General features: G+C 56.9%; 4 protein-coding genes and 1 long non-coding RNA gene across 9 annotated transcripts; 2 read left to right on the top strand and 3 right to left on the bottom strand.

Annotated features, from left to right (window-relative positions):
* On the top strand, positions 1-7,741 carry PPP4C (protein phosphatase 4 catalytic subunit). Of its 2 annotated transcripts, XM_070413504.1 has the most exons (9): positions 1-94; positions 253-409; positions 4,329-4,380; positions 4,898-4,948; positions 5,135-5,236; positions 5,844-6,017; positions 6,109-6,235; positions 7,015-7,204; positions 7,291-7,741. In XM_070413504.1, the coding sequence occupies exons 2-9, from the start codon at positions 312-314 to the stop codon at positions 7,418-7,420; spliced, it is 924 nt and encodes a 307-aa protein (XP_070269605.1). In that variant the 5' UTR covers positions 1-94; positions 253-311; the 3' UTR covers positions 7,421-7,741. The 2 variants fall into 2 exon arrangements, with proteins under 2 accessions (XP_070269605.1, XP_070269606.1); XM_070413505.1 differs by lacking the exon at positions 5,135-5,236.
* Positions 7,742-7,767: 26 nt separating this feature from the next.
* TBX6 (T-box transcription factor 6) lies at positions 7,768-13,337 on the bottom strand. The gene is given in 8 exon segments (XM_070413500.1): positions 7,768-8,721; positions 8,803-8,986; positions 9,069-9,142; positions 10,179-10,249; positions 10,332-10,478; positions 10,561-10,828; positions 11,970-12,255; positions 12,258-13,337. Coding segments are annotated over 8 exon segments (1,386 nt in total). The 5' UTR covers positions 12,406-13,337; the 3' UTR covers positions 7,768-8,513.
* A 91-nt stretch (positions 13,338-13,428) lies between these two features.
* Positions 13,429-16,697, bottom strand: YPEL3 (yippee like 3). The gene is made up of 5 exons (XM_070413506.1): positions 16,559-16,697; positions 15,708-15,890; positions 15,562-15,605; positions 15,264-15,372; positions 13,429-13,915 (listed from the first exon to the last, which is right to left on the bottom strand). The coding sequence occupies exons 2-5, from the start codon at positions 15,822-15,824 to the stop codon at positions 13,826-13,828; spliced, it is 360 nt and encodes a 119-aa protein (XP_070269607.1). The 5' UTR covers positions 15,825-15,890; positions 16,559-16,697; the 3' UTR covers positions 13,429-13,825.
* Positions 16,698-16,811: 114 nt separating this feature from the next.
* On the top strand, positions 16,812-21,054 carry LOC139009290 (uncharacterized). 4 transcript variants are annotated; one of them, XR_011471293.1, is made up of 4 exons: positions 16,812-16,955; positions 18,419-18,580; positions 19,500-19,634; positions 20,868-21,054. It is a non-coding gene; the product is annotated as an uncharacterized lncRNA (long non-coding RNA). The 4 variants fall into 4 exon arrangements; XR_011471292.1 differs by having other exon boundaries at positions 18,337-18,580; XR_011471294.1 differs by lacking the exon at positions 18,419-18,580 and having other exon boundaries at positions 20,868-21,053.
* GDPD3 (glycerophosphodiester phosphodiesterase domain containing 3) lies at positions 17,857-23,655 on the bottom strand. The gene is made up of 10 exons (XM_070413503.1): positions 22,979-23,655; positions 22,672-22,714; positions 22,318-22,453; positions 22,196-22,241; positions 21,929-22,047; positions 21,759-21,848; positions 21,298-21,431; positions 19,770-19,829; positions 19,614-19,665; positions 17,857-18,056 (listed from the first exon to the last, which is right to left on the bottom strand). The coding sequence occupies exons 1-10, from the start codon at positions 23,115-23,117 to the stop codon at positions 17,919-17,921; spliced, it is 957 nt and encodes a 318-aa protein (XP_070269604.1). The 5' UTR covers positions 23,118-23,655; the 3' UTR covers positions 17,857-17,918.
* Positions 23,656-23,748: the final 93 nt, after the last annotated feature.

Genomic DNA, 23,748 nt, shown 5'->3' with positions numbered 1-23,748 from the left:
GGGCCGGAAGTAGAAGCAGCGGCGGCGGCCCGGAGCGGAGGGAAGGAGGGGCAAGGCGGGGAGCCCCGGAGCCGGAGCCGAAGTCGCAGCGGCGGTAAGGGCCGGGGACCCCCTAGACCACCGACCCCCGCGGGGGCAGCCGGGGCGGTGGGCCGTGAGGGGGGCGGGCCAGCCTCGGAATCGAGCTGCCCCCCCCCCTCGCCCCCGATACCCCTGAGGGACCTTCTCACCCGCTCGCTTCGCCTCTCCCAGGAGAGCCCTGTGCGGCGCGGAGGGGCGGCGGCCCCGGCTCGGACCCGCCGGGGTGGGCCATGGCGGAGATCAGCGACCTGGACCGGCAGATCGAGCAGCTGCGGCGCTGCGAGCTCATCAAGGAGAGCGAAGTCAAGGCCCTGTGCGCCAAGGCCCGGTGAGCCCCGGCGAGCCCCGGCGCGGGAGGCCGCGGCCCTGGCCGGACCGTGGGCCTGGCTCGTCCTGGAAACGCTCCGGGAGGAGAGCGGAGGGAGGCCTGTGCCCTGAGCAGCCCGTGGGGAGGCAGACCGGGACAGAGACTGGAAGTGTGGGGGGATGTGTTCAGTGAGGTGGCGAGTGACAGAAAGTACGGGGGACGCGCAGGGAAGCGCCCCTACTATGTGCTGGGGGACTGACCTTTGCGGGTAGGCCTTGCAGAGGAAGAGGACACACAGGAACATCAGCAAGAACCGAAGTGCAAGGCAGGGAAGCTGAAGACCCTGGTTTATAACATACTTTAGAGTCCAGCAACGACTCTGAGGTTGGGCATATTGCCCCCCTTTGACAGATGAGGGCTCCTGTTCAGAGTCAGCCCAGCGAGGGAGGGAGGGAGCCAGTTCTCGGGTCCTCTTTTCAGGTGGAGTGAGTGGGGTCCTCGTGTGCGGGGTGGGAGCCTGAGACATGGCGGCAAATAGGCCAGAGTAGAATTCAGCATGAATTCATGGCACGAGGGAGGCCCGGCTTAGAGATCTGTGGGAGCAGGAACACGTAGTGATTAAAATCCCAGGCTCTGGAAGGTCGTGGCTGTAGGTTGGAATCTGAGCTTTGCCACTTACTATCTGTGTTGGTGGTCCCTGAGGTCTCTGGAACGCTTTGTTTTTTTTTCATCTGTAAATTGGGAATGATAGTACTGAATAAGAGGGCTGGAAGAGTCAGTAAGTTGGTGCTTGGGATGAAGTTAGCAGAGTGCTTTGGTGCAGCGTGAGTGCTCAACAATCCTTAGGTGTCACTGCTATTACTCTGTAGGGAGATGGCAATGCTGGTACGGACTGAAGTCATCAGGGAACTTCTAACAGAAAGTGGCCTTGAAAGAGGAAAATAATTAGGGTAGCGGATGGGAGCAGGGCCAGTGAGGGAGGCCGTCCCAGCAGGATGAGAGTAAGAGTGGAGGCCCTGAGGTGTGTGGGCAGCAGTGAGGAGACCAGTTACCTGCCTCCTCTGAGGTGCTGTGTGACTGTGGCTTCTGCCAAGCTGGAGACTTGTGAGAAAAGAGCCAGCCTGGCCGGTGTGCCTGAGTGGTTGAACCAGGAGGTCACGTTTTGATTCCTGGGTGGGGAACATGCCTGGGTTGAGGACTTGATCCCCAGAAGGGGATGTGCAGGAGGCAGCCAGTCAATGATTCTTTCTCTTCATTGATGTTTATATCTCCCTCTCCCTCCTTCTCTGAAATTAATAAAAATCTATTTAAAACAGAGAGAAAAAAGAGCAGAATTACCCTACATTTACTGAATAGCAGAAGCACTATTAGCCTGGCTTTGTACTGGCAAAGAATTTATATCCATTTCCTCCCCACAGCAATCTTGTGAGGTTGGAATTGTTTGCTCCATTTTACAGCATAGAGGCTGTGACTCCTAGAGGCATAGTGACTTGACTAAAGATCACCCAGAGAGAGGGGGGCAGAGCTGGGTGCTGAACTTGTGGCTCTTTGCTTGGCTCCCTCCCACCCCAGACACGCTAGCCCCCAGACAGGGCCTGTGTGGGTTTGGTGAACAGGCAAGGCCCCTTTTTAAATGCTTGTTTGTGGCTCTTCCATGTTTTGTCTGCTTCCTCTGTCTTGATGGCATTTTTAGGAACTTAAACCAATTGCTGCCGGGCACCATTCTTTTTCCCATCTGTCTCATCTGCCCCCGTAGGACCTGGATCAATTTGGTGGTGATGATAGCTAAAGCTTGGGAAGCATGGTGGAGTTTCCAGAATAACAGAGAAGTTATATATTCAGTCACCATTGTGTTTTTGCAGCAGCCCTACGGAATAGGAGGGCAGGAGTGAGTATTTGAGAAGAGAAATCTGAGTCTTAGCGAAGATAATGTCTTACCCACAGTCTGACTGATGGTTGGAGGAGAGGTTGATTTTGCATCCAGGACTTTTACTGCTCTCCATGCTCATGGGCAGCCAGGCAGAGACTATGAGAGGCTACAGAGGACGGAGGGGTGGGAGGTCGTGTCCAGCTGAAACTGAGCCGCAGCTAGGAGGTACTAGAGAGGCTTGAGTTGGCTGCTATTATCTCAGGCCCAGTGTGAAGGAGGCCAGTTCTAGCACCTGGCCTTGGCTTCCTGGGGGCCCACCAGTGACCCAGGCCAAGGCTGGTAGTGTCGAGAGCTTTGGCTTGCTCAGAGGGTATACAGACTCGACCCTGGGAATTACAGAGGCCTGAAGTGTGTGAGCTGACTTGCTCTTATTAAAAAGTCAGCATATTAAAAGAGCAGGGGATTTTGCATCAGGTGGTCTTCAGTACGAATTCCATCGCTGAACAGTAGGACCCTGGTCAAGTCACTTGACCTCTCCAAGTATTTGAAATCATCATGAAACTCAAATGAGATTCTTCATACCCAGAGATGGGCCCTGGCACTTGGTGAGCACTTAGAAAGGCAGTGTTAGCTGTGGAAGTAGAGCTGAGCAGGTGCGAGCCCTGAGAGGGCTGGTGATGTGCTGCTGGTGATAGAGATGGGGTCAGAGGCTGGGTCTCCATTCCACACCATGCTGGGGCCCTACTGGCAGGCACTGCGGTGAAGTTTTGACCCGGAGTCCGGGAGAGGCTGGCATAAATTCACAGGAAGTTGGGCTCCTGGGTTCCAATTGAGACACCAGCTTTGTGACCTTGATCCTGCCCCTTTTTTCTCTGAGCCTCGGTTTTTTACCTGTCAGATGGGGAGGAAAAGACTCTCCCCCAGTCAGTTGAAAAGGTCGTTATAAGCAGTTGATGTGGAATGATGTTCAACATAAGATGCAGTACAGGTTGGAGATCCTGGTTGCTGCAGGGCCCCCAGACTACAGCCAGGGCCTCTCCCTCCCATTCCTAGAAAGCAAAGCACACCTCCTTGGAGCTGCCTTTGTCATGCAGCGTGCCCTGAGGGATCTATAGGAAACCGAGTCCAGGAGACTGACAGTCAGGGCTGAGCGAGGCCTGGGCCACATCAGAGTGGCTTGATGACAGCGCGCAGACCCTAGAGCCAGGTTGCTTTGGTTCAAGTCCCACTTGTATGACTTCAACCATTTTCTTTATCTGAGAAGTGGGAGTCATCACAGTGCCTACCTTTGAAGTGGTGGTTTGATTGCATGCGTCATCCATGCAAAGCTCATACTAGAGTCCTGGCGTATGGTGTGAACTGGTATGTTCACCGCTGCTATTGCCATCAAGGATGAAATCTGGAAATCGTACTAAAATCGGGTGTCTGAACCTGACAGTGGTTTTATGTCATGCTCACTCACTTATGTCAGACTGCATTGCAAGGAAAGATGAAAGAATGAAGTCCTCACTTCCTCTAACTAAATAATGAAAAAAAGCAACAACATATCACTTTGAAGATCACTTTGATGACTGGCCTGCCCAGAGCAAGCCCCGTGTGCCTTTAGACAGCCTGGGAGAAGGCCCCTGTGGGGTAGAGAGGAGCTGTAGGAGCTCCGCCAAGGGCACAGCCTCGGAGCACTCCAGCTGAGCGAGGAGTGCAGGGAGCAGAGGGCTCTGTGCAGAGATCTGTTTTCTGGGAGTGCGCGACGCGTGAGAGGAAGCGGTGGAGGGTGAGGGTTGGGAGGTCAAGGCTGGGAAAGTCACAGCCTACCGGGGAAAGACTTTGAAAGCTAGAACAAGAGTTTGGGCTTTGCCTTGCTGGCAGTGGGGGAACTACGGGAGGGTATTGAGCAGTGAGGGCTGTGGTCAGCCTTTCCTGGGGAAATTGCACACCTCACTCCTGCCCTGTAGAGGTTTAAGGACTGCTGCATATCCTCCTCCCCACCCCACCCCACCCCCCAAAAAAAGATCAGGAATTGGGCTGGCCTGGCCTGGCTTGGCTGTGGTGACCCTGTTCTTCTGTCTCCAGAGAGATCCTGGTAGAGGAGAGCAACGTGCAGAGGGTGGACTCGCCAGTCACAGTGAGTACCTGCTGTCCCTCCGAAGCCTGCATGGTTTGGAGGCATGTAGACATTCGCTGTAGTCTTGTGGGCTCCCTCATCCCTGGGAGCCCCATCTTCAAGGGCCCCTCACTGTAAGAAATGGAAGTTGTGGGAAGGGTCTTTTGACTTGTTGGAGAGAGACTCCGGGCCAGGGCAGAAGGACCCCCCCATTTGGTAAGTGATTCTACTCCACATGTTTCTACGTGTTCCTTGTTGTCAGGAACTTCATTCTGGGTACCTTGAGGGGAGCAGGGAAAGCAGGGGCCAGGTCCTCCGGGAGCTGCAGGTCTGAAAAGACCTGGCTCTAGCTCTTGCCCAGAGAATAGTTGGCATTCAGTGTGGGATGGAGGTGGATTGCAGACCAGGCTAACGTGGGGTGGGACAGTAGATTTGGGGCCTGAGAAGCAGAGGCTTAGCTAAGAGTGATAATTTGAAGATACCCCTGGGAGCAGAGGCCTTTAGATGGTGAGTTCCCACACACCTTCTCCCTTCCCAGGTATGCGGTGACATCCATGGACAATTCTATGACCTCAAGGAGCTGTTCAGAGTGAGTGTGGGTCAGCACTGGGGATGGTGACCTGGAGGGTGACTGGAAGGCCCCTTTGAGAGGGAAAGCTTGAATTTGGTGAGTGGAGTGGGGGCAAGAGGCCTCTAGTTAGGTGGGCCCTTTGTGAAAGAAGGGCTTCAACTTGACTGAGTAGGGGACAGTTTAGGACCTTCTCCCTCCCCCCAGGTGGGTGGCGACGTCCCTGAGACCAACTACCTCTTCATGGGGGACTTTGTGGATCGTGGTTTCTACAGCGTTGAAACGTTCCTCCTGCTGCTGGCACTTAAGGTGGGGACTGCTGTCTTCTGGAGCCCAAACCTGGGCCACCTCAGGCCTGACCTGTCTGCATCCTTTCCGCCCTCCTCTCCTGCTCCATCCACCCCCAACTCTGAGCTGTGCTGCTGGTGATGACAGATTCTGCTTGGCAAGGGTGGTCACAGAAGCTTTCCTTGACTCGGGGGCACCTGATTGGGCCCCTGGAGGATGAGGTCAGAGGGGTGGCATTGTAGGGGAGGGAATAGAGGCTCAGTCTGTTCAGAAAATGACAAGGAGTTGAGTTCCACTGGATACAGCATCCACTGGTGGGAGAGAGGTTGTAAGGGGCCAGATGACAAAGCACCTTGAATGTCTTGCTAAGGTCTTGGTCTCTCTCTGGGAGGTGAAAGAGGAGCCTTTAGGTGTGTAGTTGATGGGGTGCCGGCGGGGGGGGGCGGGTGTTGTATTTTCTGAAGGAGGGCTGGGAGCCTATGAGGTGGGTGCAACACCATTCAGGCAAGAGATGGCATGAATCTGGGCCAGGGTGGTGATGAGATGGAGTGGGGCTGACAGATGTGAGGAGATGCAGGAGGGGGAGAGAGAGCCTGGACCCCAGCCCTAGCTTGGTGGTTACTTTCAGGTTCGCTATCCTGATCGAATCACCCTGATCCGGGGCAACCATGAGAGCCGTCAGATCACACAGGTCTATGGCTTCTATGATGAGTGCCTGCGTAAATATGGCTCAGTGACCGTGTGGCGCTACTGCACTGAGATCTTTGACTACCTCAGCCTGTCAGCCATCATTGATGGCAAGGTAGGCTGGCCAGGGCTCCGTGGGGGTGGGAGAGGTGGGAGAGGCACTGGGCCTCAGCCTCCCTTCCCTCCTGCCTTGCTCTCCCCTGTAGATCTTCTGCGTGCACGGGGGCCTCTCCCCCTCCATCCAGACCCTTGACCAGATCCGGACGATTGACCGAAAGCAGGAGGTGCCTCATGATGGTCCCATGTGTGACCTGCTCTGGTCTGACCCTGAAGGTGAGGGCAGGTGGGACAGGGCAGCCAGGCTTTATCCTTAGTTTGCCGAGACACTGAGTTCTTTGGTTAAAGCAAGTACCTTGAAAGGACACTGAGACCAGGTACGTTTGGGGAAGAGTAGAGCGGGCTGGTCTTCACTGGCGTCTGTCCTTGACGTGCAGACTGGCTGGCACCCTCAGAGCAGGGGCATGGGTAGCTGGGTGCTTTGAGCTCGGGCAGAATTAGGGTCTGTGTATCAGAGGCTTGTTTAGGACAAAATCATGCTCCCTGCATGCGAAGGGGCTTTTGCAGAGGTCAAATGCTTACAATGATTGGCCCCTGAGAGCCCCTCATTTGGGGAGTTCCTGAGCTAGTATGGAGCAGGGCTGAGGCTGAAAGCCTAGGTACCAGTCCAGGGCTCCTTCTGCTATAAGGCAGTCTCCACTCTCCCCCTGCCATGCCTGAATGCCCTGTTACAGCTCCCAGACTAGCTGTGGCAGCCTTTGCTCACACCTGTATGCGCGTGGTTCTTAGAAGCACCTCCTTTCACTCCCGTGTACCTAGTTGGACAGTAACTTGCATGGCCACTCCGATTGAGGTGACTCCAACTATCAGGAAAGTCTCTTCATTGGAGCTTACCTGCTTCAACATTTGCAGAATCCCCAGAACACAATCAGGCCCTGTCCTCTTGCCCCACAGGCCTGATTGGGGGAGGGGGCAGGATATTCTCCTTCGAAGGGCAGTGGGCAGTCAGATGCCTTGAGGACACCTCTCCCCATCTCTGCCTTCATTTGCCTCAGACACAACAGGCTGGGGTGTGAGCCCCCGTGGGGCTGGCTACCTATTTGGCAGTGACGTGGTGGCTCAGTTCAATGCAGCCAACGACATTGACATGATCTGCCGTGCCCACCAACTGGTGATGGAAGGTTACAAGTGGCACTTCAATGAGACGGTGCTCACTGTGTGGTCGGCACCCAACTACTGCTACCGGTGAGCTGCCTGGGTCAGGAGGTCACGATGGGGGTGGGATCTAGGTTGACAGACACTAACTGCTGCCCTCGCCCTCCGACTTGCAGCTGTGGGAATGTGGCAGCCATCTTGGAGCTGGATGAGCATCTTCAGAAAGATTTTATCATCTTTGAGGCTGCTCCCCAAGAGACGCGGGGCATCCCCTCCAAGAAGCCCGTGGCCGACTACTTCCTGTGACCCCTTTGTCCCCTGCCCCCCACCCCCCTCCAGTCCCTCTGCCCTTGGACCACTGTGACTCTACCCTCTTCTCCAGATGGAGGCTGGGCATGGGGGGCTGTCCCCAGCTCTGCTCTCCCTCAAAGAGGGCACTTCGAGGGTGAGGACTTTCTCTGGAGAGGCTCGGAGCCTGAGCTCCATGCTCCTCTCCTTTCTCCCCACCTGAACCATGAAGTTTCCAATAATTTTTGTTTTTCTTTTTTTCATTTTTTTTGGTTTGTTTTTAGATAAAAAATTTTGAGAAAAAGAAAAAATTCTAATAGAAGAACTACGGTCTTTGGACTTGTGTCAGACTTGATTGGGGATGAGTAGTGCTGCTCCCTGGGACCTGGGATGGACCCCACCAGGAAGGTGAGGCGCAGGCCAGCCCGCTTGCCCACAGCCTCCTGACCCATCCACTGACAGTGACCGCTCCTGAGCGCGAGGTAGAGGGCCGGCCCTCAGAGACGGCCTGTTTAATTCTCAGAACAGTGAGTGTCAGGGCATTGCTTCCCCCGTTTTCTTGAAGAGGAACCAGGCCCAGAGCAAGTGGATTTACACACACAAGATCAAGCAGCTGGAAATGGCAAGTCTAGGTCAGGGGCCGGGGTCTCCCCACAAAACCTTCGCTCACCCAGTCCCTCCCAGGGCCAAACACCATTAGCCCAATGTTTCCGGAGCACTGATGTCTTTTGAGTTTTATTAACAAAAATACTCCGGTGTGGCTCACACTGGGGCAAGGAGATAATGACTAGCTGAGCCCAAGGGTGAAGCCAGGAGTTGGTGGTGCTGGTCCAAGGCCCCATTTGGCCAGGCAGAACCTCCCTCTCTTCGCACGGAGGTGAGAGCCTGGAAGGGGAAGCTGGCCCCAGCTGGACTCCCAGCAGCTTAGCCAGAGCTTTGAAGCCAGAGGGGGTGGGAATGAAGTCAAAGTGTGAAGTGGAGTGGAGGAGGCCCAAGGCAGCCATTTGGTGTGGGGGATGGGGTCAGTGGACGTGAGGGGGCTACGGCCTGGGGGAAGGGAACTGGAAATTTGTAATGGAGCCTGAGGGAGGCAGAGGGGCCTGGCGATGGCTCAGTACATTGGTTTGGACCCCATGTCCAGATAGGCCCCAGGGTAAGGTAAGGGCAAAGGGCCCCCTTGGAGGAAGTGTGAGGCAAAGGGTGCTGGGGGTGCAGCCGCCGGGTACCCTGAGCTTCCTGGTCCAGACTGCAGCTCTAGGAATGCAGCTGAGTAGGGGGCTGGGCGCCCCGAGTCTGGAGCCTGAGGGAAGCTGGGGTTCCTGAAGTGGAAAAAGGTGTCAGAACATTGGAGAGGGACCCCCAGACTGGAACAGCCCAGCCTGTGCCCTGGTCCCACTCACCTGGTTGGAAGGTGACTGGGAGCCCCATGGAAAGCTGCAGGGTGCAGAAGGTAGGCCTCAGCACTGGAGCCACCACACAGAGGAGCTGGGGCAGGGGCAGCTTCCCTGGGCGCGGGGGCCTGTTCTGGATCTGACTCACGAACATCCCCACCCAGTGTGGAGTCACAGGGACCACCTGGTGCATCTCGGGAGACAGAAGAACCAGGTTGGGCTAAGGGAGTTCAGCACCTCAGGCCTGGCCCCATCACCATGGGGACTGTACTCACCTCCACTCCCATAGGCCTCTGTGGCTACTGGCTCTGGGCCCCGCAGTTTCCTCTTAACACGGGCATCTCGCTCCCTGGGAAAGACGATGATGATAGTGATGATGATACCACTTACCAGGTGCTAGACATTCACCCGACCAGGTGTCATTACTATACCCATTTTTCAGATGAAGGAACTAAAGGCCAGAGAATTAAATAACTAGAAAGTAGTAAAGCTGGGACTTATTCCCCACTTAGAACTTTCCAGTGGTTTCCTATTGCATTTAGAATAAATGGAAACTTCTTCCCAAGCTACGAGGCCATCCCACCTTGCTCTGGCCATCTTCACTAGCTGCCTTTCAGTCTTCTCTTCTGTCCCCAGTTCACCTGCTTAACTCATCCTTGTCTCCATTCAGGCATAACTTCCTCAAGGAGGTCGCTGAGCACCCATAGCACAACATGCCCTCCCTGGTAACATTTGTAATAGTTACACTGTTACATTTGTTAGGGTAATCTTGATTAATGTCTGTCTCTTCTGCCTTGAAGGCAAGGACCAGTTCAGGGGGCTGTACTCAGAATAAAAGCCAAAGTCCTAACTAACCCTTTACTGTTTAACATAATCTGTCTCCACCTCTCTCGCCATTCACGTGTGTGTTCCCACCTCAGGGCCCTTGCACATGCTGGCTCCACGCTCAGCATGCCGTTCCCAAATAGCCACATGGTTCCCTCCCACGTTTCTGTCTAGTCTTTTCTCAAAGGTCTCTTCTCAGTGAGGCCTTTCCAGGCCTCTTATCTAATAAATACCTCACTGCAATTCTTCCTTGCCTTCTTTTGTCTTTAGAACTTACCCCTAACATATATCACTGCTCTTGTTTAGTTGTCTGCTTTGCCCACCAGTGTATTAGTTCCATGAGGACAGGGCTTTCGTTTGTCCTCTTTACTGAGGCTTCTCCAGTGCCTAGCACTGTGCCTGGCACATAGGTGCTAAATAAGTATTTGTTGAATCAATGAATGAATAAATGTTTTTATTTACCATTAATGTCTATTAACTCCCCACTATGTGCTTGACACCTAGTGGGGGATTAATAAACATTTGGTGAATGAATGAGTGAATGAGTGAACGGTGCCCACCTCTTACAGTTCCTGCCATTCTCCCGGAAACCTTTGGCAAAGGGGTTGGCTGCAATCTTCAGTTGTGTGATCTGGGGGCACATATCCAGAGTCAAAGCTCCTGCAGCTGAGGCAGGGTGCCACCACCCACCCCCCTCAAGCAGGGTCACTCACCCGTGGGTTCTGGTAGGCTGTCACAGAGATGAACATGGTCTCAGGGAAGCGAAAGGAGGCAACGCCCCCCCAGTGTTGGCTGCAAAGCTGTGCGGCCCGCACTAGGTGTACGCGGGGCTGATACTTGTGCATGGAGTGCAAGATCAGCTGGGAGGGAAGAAACAGAAGTGACCCCTAGCCCTGGGTTCCAACCCCAACCCCCAGCCTGGGGTCCCAGCCTGGGCCTCACGTGGCCATGAGGGTCCAGTGTGCTGTTGGTGAGCTTGACCCGATGGAAAGATACAGGCTGCCGCATCCAGTGGGCACCAGTAGCAGGGGAGTCAGGGTGAATGTAGACACGGTCAGGCAGGCGGGGCTCGGCCTTGCCGCTGGGCTCCCAGCGCCGTCCCTGCCAACGGTAGCGAGCTCCGTCCACTGGCACCACATCCAGAAGGAACAGGTAGCGGGCCTCAGGGTCCAGGCCAGTGACTGACACTCGACAAGCAGGGAACATGCGTCTGGATGGGAAAGAAGACAGGAGTGCCTTGAGCTACCCAGCAGCCACAAGCAGGCACAGTGCTGACAAGGGGGCAGAGCCACCAGCTCAGAGTTTTGTCAGGGAACATTCGAGCTGGAGTTAGAACTGAGGGGAGGGCCTGGAAGCTTGTTCCATCCCATTTTATAGATAGGAAACGAGAGGCAGGTTAGGTGATCTGATCTGGTCAGGGTCACAAAAGTTGAAGCAGAGCTCGCAATCCTGACTCTGGGCCCTTCAAACTCCATTTCTCCTGGAAATCCTGCCAGGAGCCTCTTTGCTCTCCATCCTGATGATCTCACCTGATCTCCAGCACCATAATCTACAGCACTGGACAAACTTGCTTCAGGGAAGAAAGAAAGAAAAAAAAAAAGCCCTGGCTGGTGTGGCTCAGTGTTTGGAGTGTTGGCCCTTGCACCAAAGGGTCTCAGGTTTGATTCCTGGTCAAGGGCATGTACTTGGGTTGCAGGTTCAATCCCCAGCCCCGGTCAGGATGCATGTGGGAGGCAGCAACCATTGATGTTTCTCCCTCTCCCTTCCACTCTAAAAATCAATGGAAAAAAATGTCCTCCTGGTGAAGATTAACCAAACACACACACACATCCCAACCTTGCTTTCAGTGGAGAAGATACCATGCCAGGGCTCGAGTTCCTGGCCTAGATAAAGAGCTCCACAAGGTCACACACTGACCCCGGATCTAGTCATGTGCTGACAAACCTTAATGCTAACCCTGATCCTAGCCAGACTTCCCTGACGCTGGTCACTGGCTGGCCCTTGACTCTAGTTATAGTCTGAAGCCCAACTCCAGCCATAGACTGACCCCTTGATCTAGGCCACATACTAAGCTAAAATCCAGCCAGACTTTCTGGACATGGCCCAGACTGACCTATGACTCTTGCCTTAGGTTGGTCCCTAAACCAGCCACAGGCCTTTGCCACAACATGACCCGTGATCAGTCACTGAGTAACCCCTGGCCCAGACCACAACCACATTCTGAACTTAGGCAGAGCTCTAGCCCCCCTAGAAACCCTCAAACTGGCCCCATCACCAGGAACTCTGCCTTTCCCAGAGACGCCCCCCACCAGAACACACTGGGTCCTGTGACCCTGGCCCAGCCCCCTCACCTCCCAGCTTTGGTGATGATCATCTCTGTTCCCACAGAATTGAACTCTTTCCACAGCTCCTGGTTCTCCAGGCTCAGGCTGACTCCAGGGAGTGAGTGAAGGGCCTCTGGGGCTGGAGGAGACGGCTCAGTGCCCAGGGCTGGGGGCAGAGGGGGAAGAGGTGGGGGAGCCGCCAGGGTGCGGGGAGCAGCCTCAATCCCGGAGAGGAAGCAATCCAGTTTGGGAGTGTCCAAATCTGGAGATGGGGGGAGAATGAGGAGCCAGCCCAGGTCCACAGCAACCCTCAATCCCTACGCAGGAGCTCCTCCCAAAGCTCACCAGGGTAGCGGTAACCCTCTGCCAGGGCAGGCGGGAAGCTGGAATCGGTCACTGGCTGGGGGGGCCCAAGGCGGTAGCCGGTCCCCAGGGAGGGGTACAACTCTCTTGGGTGATACATGGAGTAGTCCTGTCTGGCCTCAGGTCTGGCTGCCTAGAGTCCCCTGGTGCTGGGAGATGCCCCCTTTATAGCTCACAGCTCAGCCCCTTCCAGACCCAGGATCACAGCCCCTCCCTCTTTGGGGCCCTGGAGTTGGGCTGGGGTGGAGACCCCTGGGGCCTGGAAGGGGTACAAGAGGGGGCCGGATACCTGGGCACCCTCCCCCGCAGGCTTCATTAGCCTCGACCCCCTGCCCCTCATTACATAATTAACTCCTCGGCCTGATTGATCCCCGGCACTTGGACAGGGACGCAGTTTGGCGCTTCCGGCCAGCTGGTCCCCGTTCCCACGGGGGGAGCCCCAGCTAGGGCTAAGCTACTGAGGGGGCGGGGCCTGCACCCTGGGATGGAGCCTGGAGTCCTGGGACAGACCTTAGCGGCTCAGACTCCTAGCAGGTGACCCCCACCACCCTCACTGGGAGGATGGGGCTTGGAGGGAACGAGCCGGCTGGAGGGATGGAGCCCGAGCATATTGTTACGCAGGGCACTGGAGTCCGCAGCCGAGGGCCGAACCCTGGAGCCCTTCCTGGTTTTCATTCTCCACCTTCATTCGTCTCAAAAGTTCACAGGTCTCCACAGCTCTACAGCCCCCAGCCGGCTGCTGCCTGGGTTTTTCAGAAGGTCCCGTGCTGGGGAACCCTGGGAACTACACTTCCCAGCAGACCCAGCGCCAACTTGGCCGCAGAGAAGATCGAGAGATGCCGCGGGGGCCGCTGGGTGGTGGCAAAACGCTAAGGTTGAGAAGACGATCAACCGAGATCAAGGTCTAGGGAGCCAGGGTGGGCTCCGGAATCCCGGGCAGTGAGACCTGTCCCGGGTCCTAGAGAAGATGGCTGAGGCCAGGCCCCAGGAGCGCAGACTCCCACCTTTAGCCGGTGCCTACCTACCTGCTGCCCCACTGGGGCTCAGATGGGAACAGGTCTATAGAGGCAGGATTCTGCACTTGAGTTTCCCCTTCCCGATTCCACATAAGCCTGGGGCTGTCTCCGCTTCATTGTTTTATTATATACAAACGCTACAGAACTAGGGGAGGGGACACGCGTGCGGTAAGAGGCGCCCAGTGGGAGGAGTTCACAGGGCAGACGCTGCACTGGGCTAAGAGAACAGCACACAGGGCCATATCGATAGGGTAGGAGGGGCGGGGAGAGGTTAAAAAATGAGATCCAAGCCAGCCAGATCGCAGGGAGGTGGGGGTGGTGGTGTCCCACCTTCTGATCTCCCCCCAAGGTCACAGTGCATGCAATAAAATATATGTACAGGAGCCGAGTCCTTCCTCTGCAGGGGCTCTGCGGGTCCAGAGCTCCCTTCCGGCAGGGAAGGGAAGCCAGTGGCGCCCCCTGGCGGCCAGGCCGGGCTGGAGCCACATGAGGCAAGAGTGGGGGTCAGTCCCAGCCGTTGTCTTTGATCATGTGGTTGAGTTCAATGATGTACTTCCCCTCTTTGTACTTCTGGCTGCTCTCGAAGGCCTGTTCCTAAAAGGAGGGGAGAGCCTGTCATCCCTGGAGCAAGGGCCTTACCAGCAAGGATAGAGGTTGGGGCATGGATATGACTGGCCCTATTTCATATCTGAGGAAGCTGTTACCCAGAGAAGCCAAGCCATCTGCCCACAGACACAGAGCTGGTAAGTGGCAGGGTCGAGTTTCTCACTAGTGGGATAGACAGAACTCCCTGAATAGCGGGTGCTTTTAAAAGCGCTAATGTTGGCTCTAACAATGAGGATATGTAAGTGTCTACAAGACCCAGGGATTACAAACTGGTAGCCTGAGTGCCAATGTTGGTCTACACGTGTGTTTGTTGGCCAGCAGGGAATTTAATAGAAATAACTGAATTACTAACATAGAGGCAGGCTGTGCTGCCTCCAGTATGGCACAGGCTGCCTCTCCCTTTGCCTCCAATCTATGTTGCCCCTTTTGCAGATCCACAGAATCTGCTTGGCCCTGCAAGCACTTGCGTTTTTGACCTCTACACTGGCCACCTCTTTGTTTTACAAAGTTCCAGGGAGGCCAAGCCACCTGCACAGGTACACAAAGCAAATCTGTGGCAGGGCCAGGGGTGAACTCTGGTCAGGGCTGCCTGTCTGTCTCTGCCTGGGGCATCCACATCACCACGGCCCCACAGCTCCAAGCAGCTGCAGTTTCCCAAGAGCATCTTCTGCTGCTGCATCTAATCTGATCTCCATAACAGTCTTGGGTGCCAAGTGGTGGCTTTATCCTCCACTGCCAGGTAAGGAAATGCAACTCGGAGCAGTGAAATCAGACCCTGGACAGCAGCAGTGGTAAGGAGGGCAGTGGAAAAGGAGGCACATGGACCCAAGCTGTGTTGCTGTGGGGTCTTGGGCAACCTCTCTGACCCTCTGAATGGTAATAGAAGCTGGGGTCAAGGGTTTGGAGTTAAAAACAAAACGAAGTAGGACTCTGGTCCCTATTATGTTACTTGCTGGATGTGTGACCTTGGGCAAGTTACCTAACATCTCTGGGCTTCCTTCTTTTGTAAAGTGAAGAGAAAGTAGACTCTACCTACAGGATTGTTGTAATTACTGTTGTGATGCACATAACAATAAGCATTTTTGGTAATAAATGGTAATTCTGATTATATCATCATCTCTAAAATGGGGTGCTTGTGCCTGTGAGGAGATGGATGGGTTAAGAGAGAAAAAAAAAAGGCTTTGTCTGATGTGAGAGATGAAAACATGGTCAGGGAATGAAAAGACTGTTTGACTTGTGTGAGCTGGGCCCATACACTCTGAAAGATTATCCGATGACTGCTTGTGATGTGAGGTCATGTCAAAAGCTAGCTTGGGGTCAGAGGTCACTGACTCACATATTTCCAGCCCAAAGTGGTCTTGCAGTTCTCGCAGTGGATATCAGCGACAGCATGAAGGCCTGTCAGCAGCACCCGCTCCTCGGCTGGCCCGCAGCCCACGTTCACCCTGTGGGGACATGGGGGCAGTCCCAGGGAGGGTCCCGCCATCACAAAGCCCAACTCTAGCTTGTATCCAACTGTGTCTGTCCTTAGCTTCTTGCCTGAACCAGGGGGCTTTGAGAGTCTCAGCATGGTGCCATGGGTCACAGGTCACAATAGAGGTCAGGAAAAGAAAGACAGGAGGCCAAATACTCACACAGAATTGAAGAGGTAGGCACGCCCCTGACTGCCCTGGAAGGACTAAAGGAAGAAAGGGAGAGAAGAGGGGGTCAGGGTTATTGGTGGGGAGCTGCCAAGCAGCCCTCAAGCCTCCCATTCCAGCCCCAACTATGATCCGGTTACCTTGGAGATGAGGTCGTCGTGGTTGGCCAGGTGAGCACGGCAGTGGGCACAGCTATACCTCCGGTGACAATCATCCAAGTAGGCCTGAAACGTCTTGGGTTTTGAAATCCGCACCATGGCGGGGGCCAGGGGCAGTGGCCCCACGCGGGGAGCGGCCCACGGAGAGCAGAGAGAGCCCAGTGCCTGTTGGGGAGGGAGTGTATTGTCAGGACCCCAGCCACACACAAGCAGGCACGCCCAGGGCCACGGGGACTCTCTCAGTGTCACACTTGGCTGCTGCCTCCTCTCCCCAGAGCCAGCAGCCTCTCCAGGGGCCAGAACTGGCTCAGTTTTGACTCACTGAAGAGGCCTCAAGTTGCATCATTGGGGAAACTGAGGCTAGGAGGAGCCCAAGATGAGTCACCCACCTGCTTTCAGCCTCACCCCAGCTGACCTGGCAACTGAAACTGGAGGAAGGGGCTCTAGAGTGGATGAGCTGTCAGCTCTGTTTAGGGGAGCAGGAAGTGGCTAGGAATTGGATGGTCTTTAGGACCTCAGCTGAACTGCGGGGGGCGGAGCTGGGGGGCGACTGCAAGTACCATACAGGGAGCTCACCTGGGGGAAAGGTCCCGCACCCGGAGGAGGCTGGGGCCTCCCCGAGGTTGGAGGGTCACCGAGGGGGGTGGAGCTCTTACCTGGGGACGCCGAACCTCGTCTATGCCGAGGGGCTCTTACCTGCATCGCGGAGCCTTACCTGAGACCCGGGGCTCACCTGGGGCGCGGGGTGGGGGGCGGGCGCCGGGGAAGGGGACAGTCCTCGCTGGCGGGGCGGGGCGCGGGGCGACGCGCAGCCCTGAGGATGCGGGCCTCACCTCGCCTGGGCGCGCGGGAGCCCGGTCCGCCGGGGTGGCTGGCCTGGGAGTGGGGGGCCCTGGTGGGCGCCGTCCCCCACCCCGGCCCGGTTCCCAGTCGCCGCGACTTGTTTACACCGAGACCAGCTGCTGCCGCCGCTGCGGCGGGAGGGGGAGGGGGCCAGCCCCTGGGCCCCGCGGCGCCGCGGCCAATCGGCGCGCAGCATGCAAATGAGGGGGCGCGTCACACCGCGGCCAGCGCAGGCCGGCCTACCCTGCCCCCGCTCCGGCTCGGCCGCCCGGAAATGCGGCTGCCGCCCGCAGTCCACTCGCCGCCCAGCGGCCCGGCCCGGCCCGGCCCGGCCCGGCCCGCCGCCCCTCGGGCCTCCCGCGGTTCTTGAAGGGGCACGTGTCTGAGGTACCTGACCTGCGCGGGGTTCGGAGGGGCACGGTGTCTGGATCACGCCCCCGGGGACAGAGTAGTCATAATGGTCTGCATTGCCCACCGCCCGGGCCCACCCTCCATCCCCGCTGCAGCGTCTGCTGCTGTTCGCGTTGTGCCGAGGTTGTCCGCCTGCAGGAGGCAGAGGTGGCTTCTCGCTGTGGTCCAGCCCGCGGTCTGGGCCATTGCACCAGGGACAGCCGCGGAATGCAGGAGCTAAAGGTGTGGTCGGTTAGACCCGGGACAGCGCCTGGGAACAGGCGAGCCCGGCTGAGCATCACCTCCTCCAGGTGGCGGCTCCTCCGATGCCCGTCCTGCAGGCGGAGCTGGGGTCTGCTGTGGGCTCCCCTGAGTGTTGACACACGTGGGCCATGCTAACCTTGTTGTGTTCCCTGCACGGGCCCCAGGGCCCGGCCGGGCCTAGAGTCGTCCATAAGCTTGTAAAAGCCGGTTTCGTCAATGAGTGACAGACCTACCGGCTGGAGAGGGCTGGGGAACTGGGAGCTTCTATAGCAGGAAGCCTGGGCGGGGAAGGTTGGCGTGGGAGGCAGCAGGTGGTGCTGAGGACCCACCGTCCCCCATGCCCACCTGTGCAGCCAGGTGTGGAGGCTCAGGGGTCAGCCAAGGCCCCCGCTGTGGGCCTGGCGCTCTCAGAAGAATGGACCCATTATCTGTGGCTCTGAAGGGACATTCCTGAGGAGAGTGGAGGCCAGGCTGGCACAGGGTGTGGCATTACTCTGGGTCTGGAATGTGGTTGAACCAGTGGGTCAGGCTAGTTCCGGGTCCCAGACTCCGGCCTTAGGCTGCCATCTTTAGAGTTTTCTAGCATCTCTGACACCCGGACACCCTCTACCCCCTAAAAAGAATGCAAAAAGGCTTGACTAAAAATAAAATATTTATTGGGAAAGAGAAACATTGTTGAGGGCAAGGGCCTCAGGCTTAGGAGACGGGGGCCGCTGCTCTGTGGTTGTCCAGGTAGCGCCTCAGGGCTGTGGGGTAATCAGTCATGACGCCAGTGGCCCCCAGACTGTAGGCCACTTCAAAATCCGACTCTTCATTAAGGCACCAGAATACCACCTGAGGGGGGAGAGAGGCATCGTTTCCAAACAGCTTGACCTGGAACTCCCCATTGCACCCAGCTGGTCAGGGCTCTCTGTGGAGGCCTCTCCGCAGCGGAATGCTGGGGCGCTGATTGTTCAGTTTCCAGAAATTTTTCAAATTGGTTTTGGACACACCCATTATTAAATATTAAATTGCAGACTTGCAATTCCGTAAACCGTATTAAAAACAAAGGCAATAAAATCTAAAAACTCATCACTTCCTCATACTTCCATTTTACTATCACTATGCCCTGGAGATGATTTATGTCTGTCGAATGTGTCCGGTGGAAATACTCTGCAAGAATGTGCTACCTCGCATCTCTTCCCCACTCCGTCCAGTGACTTCATACTGGTAGCCTGAAATCGGCCGAGGCAGTATATACGCCATGGAAAGCCAGTGGTGGGCTGTTTGCCAGTAGGCCAGCGCCGCCGGCCTGCCTGCACCTGCTGCTGCTCTCCCTGCCCTGACTCCTGAGTCCTCTCCTGTGGGCACCGACATAGGTGGGACCGGGATCTGTGCCCTGTGCAGGCCAGTGGACCTCTGGGTTTCCTAGTGTGACAGCTGAGCGTTCAGGTCCAGCCTCCTAGAGTTGAGGTGAAGCCCCCAGGAGTGGGAGGGCTCATCCTCACTTACCCTCGTCCAATCAGTGGCTGGTCTGTAAGCTCTTCCATCCATCCCCACTGTTACCACTGGAGCCCAAATCCTGTCCGTGGCAGCATCAGCCTCCTCATGAGACTCTGCTTCCACCGTGGCCCCCACAGTCACTTCGCCACACGGATGACCCTCACTCAACAAATCTCAACTGGGTCAGGGCTCTTCCCTCAAAAGCTTCCCCTCCCTTTGGGCAGAAGCCCAGGCTCCTTACGGAGGAGGCCCGTCGCCTCTGCTGCCTTCTCCAGCCCGCCTGGTGCCGCCTCCTCCGGGCTGCCGTGGCGGGAGCCCTCTCTGCTTCTCAGACTGCCAGCCTCTAGCTCCTCTGGGCCTCCCCACGGGAGCCTCCCGCCTGAGTGCTCTCCCTTGTCCGCCCCTGGAGCCAGCGTCTCACTTCTCCCAGAGGCCTTCTCTGACCCCACAGGCCACCGCACTTGCCTTTCCTGTCCACGAGCTGCCCCTGTGCTGGTGATGGCCTGCTTCCTTCCCCTCCTGCCCCGGTAAACTCCCTGCTCAGTACCGTAGTGCCCGTAGTGCCCGTAATATATGCTCAACCAAGGTTTGCTAATTAAATGACCTGGTCAAAGCTGAAGGTTGGGAGCGGGAGGAGGTGGGCAGGCTCCTGTTTCTCTACTGTCTTTGCCCAGCCCCTCATCAGGGGTCAGGACAGTTCAGTACATCACCATAATGGCTAGCATTTACCAGGCCCTTGCTAAGTACCAGTGACATACCCAGAAGAGCTAACTCTGTCATTATCCCCATTTACAGTGAAGAAACCAGGCTCTGAAGGTGACCTGCCCCAGCCGCCAGCCGGTCAGCAGCAGAGCTGTGGCTGGAACGCTGTGCCAGCCCACGCCGGGAACTGAGGTAGCGAAGCCTCACCTGCACTCCTCGCTGCTCCAGGTGTTGGATCAGACTTTTCCTCATGATGAGCCTGGTGGGGAGGGGGTGGCCAAGGTCAAGATGGGGGGGACTGAGGAGAAGGGCGGAGGCAGGTCTCTTTGGGGACACTCCACCCAGCCGTCTCGCCCACCTCACCATTTAGTAACCACGGCTGTCAGCTTGTTCAGCCCCGAGCAGGAGAATGGGAAGTAGGTCCTGTGGAGAAGGGGTGCCGTGGTCAGTCCATGGGTCTCTCTCCGTCACGGGGGTGGAGAGTGGGGGTGGTTGTGATCCCTGACCAGTGACACCTACCCCCCTCTAAAAGAACCTTTGCAGCCCTGGCTAGTTTGGCTCAGTGGATAGAGTGTTGGTCTGTGGACTGAAGGGCCCCCGGGTTCAATTCCGGTCAAGGGCTCGATCCCCAGTAGGGGGTGTTCAGGAGGCAGCTGATCAGTGATTCTCTCTCATCATTGATGTTTCTATCTCTCTCTCCCTCTCTGAAATAAATTTAAAAATTTTTTTTAAAAAAGAACCTTTGCAGTTGCCCAGACAAAGAATCCACCCTTTGTTCAGTGAGATCTACTCCTACCTCCTTGACTCCATGCTTTGAGGGTGTGCCCGCCCCTCCCTGTTTCTCAGAAGCGGAAACTCAGTCTTGGAGAGTTTGATTGACTTGCCCGAGGTCACGTGCAAGGCTGTGGTGGGGCCAGGGCGGAAACCTAGCTAGATTCCCAAGCTGGACACAGTCTGGAGGTCCTCCCGGCTGGGCCTGACCAGCTTCTGAGAACAGACAGCGTTTAATGGGTCGGCTACTTGCCCCTGCTTGTCCCACTCCAGGGGAGACTTCAGAGCCCCGCCACAGTGTCCCAGGGCAGGCCAGGCCCCGGGCTTCTAGCTGGATCACCTCGAGCAAGTTCCAGAAGCTCTGAGCCTCAGATTCTCCATGTTCTGTGGGTCATGATTCCTATAACTCCTGGGGGTGCTGCCAAGTAAAGCTCAACTAACGAAAGGGTGTGGAAACACTGTAAATCCTGCATAAAAATTCTATACACAAAGTTCTGTAGAATAATGATGTCTTTGTAGCAAAGGGTTGTGGGGGCTGGCTGGGCGCTTCTCATGACAGCAGAAAGCACTGGGCCACCACAGCCGAGTTCTCTGAGAGCAGGTGGGGGAGGGGGGGCTGAGAGCTGGCGAAGTATCCACATTCCGCATAAGTCACCCAGATGTTACTTTGTTAATCCTTGTTTCCCGCAGGAAAACACTTGCTTTTCCTTTGGGGCATCAGAGTGATGCTACAATTAACATGCGTCTCCCGAGCCAGACTGTACGCTGAGGGCCTTGCCCCACCCACACTGGTCTTTATTACTGGTGTTCCTGCACCTGGAAGAGTCGGCAGTCAATAAATACTAGGTGGATGAATGGATGAGTAAGTGAACCTTTTGTCCCAAAACTCTATCCACACCTACATACCAGTACATTTGCACTGAATTTCAGAGGGTTCATGGTCCTCTTAGTATCCATGAGAGCTGGGTGAGAGCCCCTGTCTTCACAGTGCTGTGGGGGTTATCCTGAAGGTGGCTGGGGACCCTACAAAATGGGGCTTGAGATGGGGGTGTTTTTCTAAGGACAGAAGCAGCTGGAAGCCTGGGGAGGATGGAGAAGGGAGATGGGGACCTGTAGGTACCTGTTGATGATGGTGGGCAGGAAACACAAGAGGAACTTCTCAGGGATAGGGACGAAGGGCAGCAGCCCCAGGTAATACAGCAGTAACAGCCGGATGACTCGGCATCTGGTGAAGGAGAGCGGCATCTCGGGGTTCTGGGAGGCAATGGGGGGGTGAAAGGAGTCAGTCTGCTCCTGGGAGAGCAGAGAGGCTTGGGCTGCAGGAGGAACAGCTTTGGAACATTCAGGAAACCCTACTATCTTCGGGATCAAAGCCACATCTTGGCCCAGCTCTCAAGGCCTGAACGCACCCTCCCTGTTCCCAGCAGCATGACTTGACTTGGCTCACATACTTCCTCCACCACCTCACCTCTCCAAATCCCCCAGAACCCCCCAGACCCCGCCAGCCTAGGCCCCCAGGTTGGGCAGGGCTCCAGCCCCTGGGAGGAGGGGCTGCAGGAGCAGGGAGGGAAAGGGCCTCACAGCAGCCTTGCACTTCTTCATGATTGAGCTCTTCTCTGAGGCCCAGATGGTGATTTCATTGCGGTCAAAGTGCCTCACCAGGCTGGCTATCTGGAAGGAGGAGGAAGGAGATGAAAGGGAGTTAGGCCTCTCCCCAGGCCGGGCCCTCCCCACCGTGCCCACAGCACCACCTTGTGAATGAGCTTCTCGTTTTCCTCTTTGACCTCCACACTCATGGGCATGCGAGGGAACCTCTGGAAAACATCCTCCAGACGCACCATGTGCCTGTCTGACCCATGTGCGAAGTGGCCTGGGGGTTATGGGGAGAGAGCAGAGGAGGACGGGTGGGTGGGAGTGGGAACCCAGGGGACGAGGGGCAAGTTCCAGAGCAGAGAGGGCAGAGGTTGAGGCCATGGCCCCTCAGCTGGCCCAGCCCGGGCTCACCCCCATGCTCTTACCTGGTGAGAAGTAAACCTCCAGCTCCTCCTTGTAGAGGGGCAGCTCCTGGGGAGGCAGGGGCATGTCACCAGGAGGCTCAGTGGGGGCTCCCTGGGTCTGGGGGGGCTAGGGCAAGGCCCACCTCAAAGTCCAGGCTGCTCACATCCTTGTTCACGCCTGACTGGCGGGACAGGTTCTCGTCGTGGGAAACCACCACCACACCGTCCCGGGTCAGCTGACAGTCCAGCTCCAGGAGGTCTGAGCGCTGGGCCATGGCGCTAAGGGAGCGAAAGTCAGTGGGCTGTGGGGCACAGGGTGGTGGGAGGTTCAGGGGAGCGGGGGGGGGGGGGGGGGTGGCAATTTAAAGCGGGATATGCAGCCGGCGCGATGCCTCCCGGGGCTCCATCACCCAGACTAGGAAGTGCATGGCACCCCTTGGCTTCAGGCCGAGCACAGCTGGCACGACCTCGCAGCTCGGCTGGGCGGGCGCACTCACTTCTCCATGGCCTCCATGGTGTTCTCCAGCCTCTCTCCAGATCCTGTGTGGGGCAGCGCGGTGGGTCCCTGGGGCTGGGCCCCTTCCTCCCCCCTGGCCCCTGCCTCATCACCCCGTCAGCCCAGGTGGGCAGCCTCCTTTCCTCCTTCCACATCCTGCCCTGTCACCTGCTCTCCTCCTACCTCGGTCTGCCCTCTTCCTAACATCTGGCCCCTTAGACCAACCCTCTCTGCTGTCCACCTTGGCACGTGTCTTGCTCTTCCTAGTTCACCCTCAGTAGCCTACAATCCCCCACCCCCCAGCTCACCTCCCCGGTGGGCCCCCAGGCGGGGACAGAAGGCCGGAACCCCAGGTGTGTGCAGCAGGCGAGGCCGGCGCAGGAAGAAGATGGAGAGCACGGCATAGCTGCCCAGGGCGGGCAGGGCATAGTACAGCACAGAGCTCATGGCCCCTGCCTCCCGGCTCCGGCTGCCGCCAGCTCAGCTGTCGCCGGTGAACTGTGTTGCCTTGCCGATTGCCTGGCTGATGTAGGCTGATTCCACCACTGGTCACCACCACGCCCCTGGGACCTGCTCAGCCTGCTGCTGGCTCAGCGCCAGGCTGCAGGGCTCAGCTGGGGATGGAGTACAGGCGGGAGGCGAGGCCAAGCAGCTCTGGCCCTCACACCGCAGACCCTCCGCAGATGGCAGCGCCCCCTCTGCTTGACAACACTGGGGAGTCAGGTTCCCCCACACATCTGCTAGAACCTCCCCCCTGACCACTTGTGCATGTGGCCAGGGGCTACCATCCCTTCCATTCTAGAAAATCCAGGGGTGTGTAGGTGCCGGAATCACCCCCGAATCACCCCAGCCAGTTAGGAAGACATCAGAGAGGGGAGCGGACGGTGGCTGAGGGGAAAAGTGACCCCCACTCTGTCCAGGAGGTGGAGCTTCTTACACTCCCATCTTCAACCCTGGCCAGCGGGGGGGCCAGAGGTGCCCGGGCCAGGTAAAGCCACAGCTGGAGGCAGCTGGGCTGGAGTGTCAGTCTTCAAAGCAGCCATGGCGAGGGGCACGGCATCGGCAAACACAGACAGAG

This window comes from Myotis yumanensis, unplaced genomic scaffold (assembly GCF_028538775.1).
Source record: "Myotis yumanensis isolate MYYU_CA2020_CCGP unplaced genomic scaffold, mMyoYum1.0.hap1 SCAF_4, whole genome shotgun sequence".
Classification (NCBI taxonomy): domain Eukaryota; kingdom Metazoa; phylum Chordata; class Mammalia; order Chiroptera; family Vespertilionidae; genus Myotis; species Myotis yumanensis.
The sequence above is the reverse complement of the archived record's forward strand: the minus strand, read 5'-3'. Positions and strand labels throughout refer to the sequence as shown.

What these genes read in the sequence shown, in the direction of transcription:
- YPEL3 (XM_070413506.1), bottom strand. Translation starts at nt 15,824, where the DNA reads ATGGTGCGGATTTCAAAACCCAAGACGTTTCAGGCCTACTTGGATGAT. An exon ending in GCCTACCTCTTCAATTCTGT is followed by an intron (nt 15,373 to 15,561) that starts GTGAGTATTTGG and finishes ATGTCCCCACAG; the next exon opens with GGTGAACGTGGGCTGCGGGC. An exon ending in CCACTTTGGGCTGGAAATAT is followed by an intron (nt 13,916 to 15,263) that starts GTGAGTCAGTGA and finishes CCCTCCTTTTAG; the next exon opens with GAACAGGCCTTCGAGAGCAG.
- GDPD3 (XM_070413503.1), bottom strand. Translation starts at nt 23,117, where the DNA reads ATGAGCTCTGTGCTGTACTATGCCCTGCCCGCCCTGGGCAGCTATGCC. An exon ending in ACCATGGAGGCCATGGAGAA is followed by an intron (nt 22,454 to 22,671) that starts GTGAGTGCGCCC and finishes TCGCTCCCTTAG; the next exon opens with CGCCATGGCCCAGCGCTCAG. An exon ending in TGAAGAAGTGCAAGGCTGCT is followed by an intron (nt 21,432 to 21,758) that starts GTGAGGCCCTTT and finishes ATTGCCTCCCAG; the next exon opens with AACCCCGAGATGCCGCTCTC.
- PPP4C (XM_070413504.1), top strand. Translation starts at nt 312, where the DNA reads ATGGCGGAGATCAGCGACCTGGACCGGCAGATCGAGCAGCTGCGGCGC. An exon ending in ACCTCAAGGAGCTGTTCAGA is followed by an intron (nt 4,949 to 5,134) that starts GTGAGTGTGGGT and finishes CCCTCCCCCCAG; the next exon opens with GTGGGTGGCGACGTCCCTGA. An exon ending in GCTCTGGTCTGACCCTGAAG is followed by an intron (nt 6,236 to 7,014) that starts GTGAGGGCAGGT and finishes CATTTGCCTCAG; the next exon opens with ACACAACAGGCTGGGGTGTG.